This window comes from Lipotes vexillifer, unplaced genomic scaffold (genome assembly GCF_000442215.2).
Source record: "Lipotes vexillifer unplaced genomic scaffold, Lipotes_vexillifer_v1.1 scaffold657, whole genome shotgun sequence".
NCBI classification, from domain to species: domain Eukaryota; kingdom Metazoa; phylum Chordata; class Mammalia; order Artiodactyla; family Lipotidae; genus Lipotes; species Lipotes vexillifer.
This window is the reverse complement of record NW_006774518.1, coordinates 407,483-412,063: the sequence shown is the minus strand read 5'-3', so window position 1 is coordinate 412,063 and position 4,581 is coordinate 407,483. Positions and strand designations below refer to the sequence as shown.

Sequence of the window (4,581 nt, the reverse complement as noted above, 5' to 3'; positions counted from 1 at the left end):
CCGCACTCCGCCCCGAGGCGGGTCAGGGGAAATACCCTCCCCCGGGGACTTTCGGAACCTGGGTGTCGGACCTGCCAGCACGTTCCCAGAACCCTGGCGTCCACCCCCACCCTAACGCGGTCCCGGCACCACCGCCTGCCTCCCCCACCGGCGGTGCCTCGGGACCCAGGCGTGCGGAGCACCAGTCCCACACCTCTTTTTTCCGGAGCCTGCCAGCCCTGTGCCCGGGTCTTGGCTCTCACGGAACCCCGACATAGCCGGCCATCCCCACCCGGCTCTGACCGCACAGACAGGCAATCTCGGCACAAAGAGGAGACAGCCCAAGGTCCGGGCCGGGGACGGGAGAGGAGACACCCCCTCCCCAAGGCGGAAGCCCCTCAGTCAACTCACATGCCGCGGGGCTCCCAGGGGAGGGGGTGCGAAGGAGCCTGACGTCCGGAGAGAGGAGAGAGGAAGAGGAGGAGAGAGGGATCGAGGGAGATCCGGAGACAGGAGGGAGGGGAGGAGGGAGGGAGAGGAGGACGTAAAGAGGGAGCCAAGGAGGAGGGACGGAGACAGAGACCAGGGGACCGGGCGGGGGGAGACGGCCGCTTTGTCTGAGGACAATGGGGAGAGGGAAGGGGTCGCGGGGCGGAGCCGGGCGAGGGGGCGGAGCCTCGCTCCCTCCGACCCCGCGTGGGACTCGGCTCCGGGTCTTCTCTCTTCCCGCCGCCAGCCCTGGCTCTCCGCCGTCTGTCCCCAGGGCTTCTCACCCGGCTCCCGGATAACCCAGGTGTCCAGACCTCCGCCCCCAGCTCGCCAACCCAGGGCGGCGGCCCGTGACTCAGGCCCCTCGAGGGACTTGGGGAGGAAGCGGCAGCTGCTCCGAGCCGGGCCCGCCCTTCCCATCTCCTGCCGCTCCTCCCCACGCATTTGCCTTCCCGGGCCAGCCTTTGTTACCGTGGGGGCCGGGGCGGCCGCCGGGCTGCGGGGGACCCATAGGGAGGGGGCGGCAGCAGGAGCGGCGCTCGGAAGCCAACGGTTTTGGAAGCTAGCTCCCTTACCCGAGCTGCTGCCCCACTCTTCCGCTTCAACCTATCTGCCGAAGGTCCCCAGGTCTGCAGCAAGGAAATTGGGGGATTTGGAGGAAGGGAGACCGGGTGCTCCGGGAAGGGGGGGGGCGGTCCGCGGGGAGTGGCCGCCACCCAGCGGTCATCAGAGGGCACGGCCGATGCCCAGACTCGAGTCTGGCTCGCCTGTCCTTCCCAGAGGCAGCCCTGCAGCTTGAGAGACACTGACAGACTGCATGCTACACGTAGAAAAACCAGGCTGAATTTTATTTTCCTGTAGCGCGAGTTAACTTGGGAGAGCAGGGAGCCCTTAGTCACCCGAATTAAGAGCAGGAGAATCTGCTCGACTAGGTTCATGAGTCTGGAGCCCAGGGGCAGGGCCTAGGGAGCTGGAAAGGGCAGACAGTGGGGCTGGGCTGCAGCTGCAAGGTGTGGAGCCTGATGGGGCAGCCACTATCGTCAAACTTGCAGACCTTGGTCCAGCTCCTAGGAGGGGAGCTAGACGTGAAGAAGATCCTTGAGGCGCAGAGGCCAGAAATAGGACCAGGGGAGTGGTCAGGCCAGACCCTTCTACTTGTGAGGAGGTTGTTAATGGAGGGTCAAGCCCTAAACTCTGAGGAGACAGATAAGTTCCCCACTCCCTCTTCCTGGCTGGTGAGAAGTGGCCCTTGGAGTCCAATGGCTGAAACTCAGAATTTAAGATATGGAGCTGGACCCAAGGAGTGGAGGCTCAAGCAAGGGAAGGGACAGCTCCTTCAGTCCATGGATTTGGGCCTCTGGTCTGAAGCAGCCAAGGCCTGGATGTTAAGGGGATTTGGAATTGGAGGGGAAAAGGAAGTACAGGGCTTGGAAGGAGGGTTAGCCCCTCACTCGGCCTCCCCGTCCTGGGTCCGGGAGAGCAGGTGGAGTTTTCTTTGCAGCTGGGCCCGGAGGTAGCGGAGATCTTGCTGGTCAAGTCCGTGAGCCAGGCCCAGGTAGAGGGTAAGGAGGAGAGCAAGGAGGAGGCGGTCAGTGCCCAGGGTGGGCACCACCCATAGCACAGTCAGCAGCTCCACACACACTGGGTGGCGCAGGTGGGAGAAGAGTCTCAGAGCCCGGGGAGACTTCAGGGCCAGAGGCTCGCCCAGCCCCAGCACATGGTAGTACACCTAAGAGAGGGAGAATGGCTTAGAAATGGAGTCAAGCCCTTGTCGCAACTTAGCTGCCTCTTTCCTCCCCTTCCAGGCACCCTCCTTCTATAACGCAGGCCCAGGAACCACCCTTCTGAGACTGGGGTCCCTGACCCTCATCTCTGGTCCATGAAACTTCCCCAGGCCCAGGAAGCCCATGGTTTCTGGCCTTTGAGGGAGGGCTAAGGGGAGACTATCTTACAAGAAAGGGAGGTGAGGGAGTCAAAAGCAAGAGGCAGGTGGAAGAGTAGGGGAGGAGGAGGGACATCCTTGGAGGGGAAAGAGGTATTCTAGAAAGGATCAGAGGTCTTGGGTAGGGATCTGGGAGCCTCACCTGTTTGAGGCCCATGAGTTCTGCGTAGTCAAAGACGAGAAGGATGCTGAAGATGAGGAGCCAGGAAATGACGTGGAGCACAAAGCAGAGGAGGGGCACCCAAGTGGCCCATGGCTCGGCCCGAGCCTCCCACAACACGGGGCCCCTGGGCACAGGCTCCCAGTACCGCATCACCAGCTGAAGGAGGATGAGGGACTGGGTATCCCAGCAGCCCACCCTTGAAAGACCTAGACCCAGAGGCTGCCCCCATCCCAGGCTGGCCTGCTGCTCTCCCCGCCTCTACCATGAGCATGTTCAACATGTGGAGGGTGCTGGGTGGGATCCCAAGTATGTAAGAATGACTTGTCTCTACTCTGAGGACTTAAAGAATGGATGAGAGTCACCAGATAGGTATACAAAGTAGCCTAGGCCAAGCACCCACTGAGAAACAGATGAGTACTAACTGGGAAGCTTTCTCTTGTGACCTAGGGAAGTGCTTTTGAAGAAAGGATGGGACTGAAGAGGAGTTAACAAGGGAATCTCAAGCAGGACAATGTGAACAAAGTTGCAACGGTGAGAATGCACATATCATGCTTGGGGAATGACAAGCAGTACACCATTCTTGATAAGAAGTAGGATATGTGCTGTGGAGGAATGGGAGCTGAGATTACAGTCCTGAACACCCTTAGTTCTCCTCCTAAACCCATGTTTTATCAGAAGCCTAAGGTCCTTGCCTCTCCAGTCGACGGAATCCTTCCCACAGACTGTTTCCCTTGAGGACTCAGCTGCCAGGGCTTCATACCTGCAAGGCCAGGGCAGTGCATGCCACGTACAGTGACCTCTGAAGGACCCCAAAGTACCGGGACATCCATGACTTCACTGTCTCAGTTGCCATGAGGCTGTGCTGCCCCACAAATAGTAGCAGGAGCCCCAGATCCCAAGCCAGGGGGACAAGAATGCTTTGGTCCTGCAGGGCAGCCAGCCATCCCTGGCGGGCATCTAGCGGGAGTTGGAGAAAGGGACAAAAGATCAAGAAGACTGTGGGAAAAACTCCCTACTCTTATCTCCTCTTGGGACCCCAGGCCATGTCCCTTAATGCTTTCAAGAGCCTTAATGCTTCCTCTCTAGGCTTTGCCCACCTCACTTTTCTATTCCCTGTTTCTTCCCTCTTCCCCAGGCTTCCTTCAGAGCTGGGGAAGAGGATTCATGCTGGTCAGTCACGAAAGGCATGGCTGAAGTGCCCTTCTTGTTTCGGTTCTCCAAATGCTCCCTCTTTATAACACCCTCCATAGTCCTCTTTACTAAGCCTTTCCTTTGAATACTCTGCTCATTGCCCTCTCTCCCCCTCAGTCCTCACTCTCCCGCCTCTCCAAACCGCTAATCCCTGAGTTGCTAATTTAGCCCTCTGGTGTCCCCTGCAGCGTCTCGGCGGCTTTCACGGTTCTAGTTCCCTCTCCTGGACTTCCCCTGTCATTTGTCTCCAAGCCCCGCCCCCGCTCCCTCTGCTCCGGCTCCACCTCCCTACCCCAGAGCTCATCCTCGGTCCCTCCCGCTCACCCGGACCACCAGACTCCGAGATTCCTCCAAGAAGTGGCCGAAGGGAGGTAAAGCGCACGAACTCCACTCCAGTGCCAAAGGCCAGGATGAAAGAGGCGAGGGCAGCAGGGACGAGGAGCAGTGCAGGGGCCATGGCGAGAAATGGAGGGGTGGGGAAAGGGGCGGGTTTGGGATTCCCGCGGCCGCAGGCTCCGCCCCGACCCCGCCTCCCGCCTGGGACCCTGCCCAGGAGGGCGGGGCTCCCGCGCGCCGACGCCCAGGCTTCCGGCCGGCGCGCGCGGCTCTCTCTCACAGAGCTTCAGGGCCGATCCCTGAGAGCCTTTCCGCGGTCTGCGATCTCCGCGTCGCAGAAGAGAATGTTAGAATCCCAAGTGAGAGGTGAGCGGCTGTTCAGTCAATCACGTGGTTTGAATCGCAGCTGGGCTAGTTTTCGCATCTAAAATGAAGACAGTTCCTCTCTTGCAGGGTTCTTGCAGAACCGGCATAATGATCC

At 60.1% G+C, this 4,581-nt stretch overlaps 2 protein-coding genes across 4 annotated transcripts in view; both read right to left on the bottom strand.

Annotated features, from left to right (window-relative positions):
- PPP1R18 (protein phosphatase 1 regulatory subunit 18) overlaps positions 1 to 595 on the bottom strand; it is a 9,051-nt gene extending 8,456 nt beyond the window's left edge. Inside the window, exon 1 of the mRNA XM_007449196.1 lies at positions 391 to 595. The gene's annotated coding sequence lies outside the window, so the exon portion shown is untranslated. The remainder of the gene's footprint in view (positions 1 to 390) is intronic.
- A 699-nt stretch (positions 596 to 1,294) lies between these two features.
- Positions 1,295 to 4,359, bottom strand: NRM (nurim). Of its 3 annotated transcripts, none has more exons than XM_007449193.1 (4): positions 4,089 to 4,359; positions 3,334 to 3,530; positions 2,553 to 2,747; positions 1,295 to 2,197 (listed from the first exon to the last, which is right to left on the bottom strand). In XM_007449193.1, exons 1-4 carry the CDS (start codon positions 4,219 to 4,221, stop codon positions 1,916 to 1,918), a joined length of 807 nt encoding a protein of 268 aa, XP_007449255.1. In that variant the 5' UTR covers positions 4,222 to 4,359; the 3' UTR covers positions 1,295 to 1,915. The 3 variants fall into 3 exon arrangements, with proteins under 3 accessions (XP_007449255.1, XP_007449256.1, XP_007449257.1); XM_007449194.1 differs by having other exon boundaries at positions 2,553 to 2,729; positions 4,089 to 4,234; XM_007449195.1 differs by lacking the exon at positions 2,553 to 2,747.
- Between the last annotated feature and the right edge of the window lie 222 nt (positions 4,360 to 4,581).

What these genes read in the sequence shown, in the direction of transcription:
- NRM (XM_007449193.1), bottom strand. Translation starts at nt 4,221, where the DNA reads ATGGCCCCTGCACTGCTCCTCGTCCCTGCTGCCCTCGCCTCTTTCATC. An exon ending in GCACTGCCCTGGCCTTGCAG is followed by an intron (nt 2,748 to 3,333) that starts GTATGAAGCCCT and finishes TGGGATACCCAG; the next exon opens with TCCCTCATCCTCCTTCAGCT. An exon ending in AACTCATGGGCCTCAAACAG is followed by an intron (nt 2,198 to 2,552) that starts GTGAGGCTCCCA and finishes TCCCTCTCTTAG; the next exon opens with GTGTACTACCATGTGCTGGG.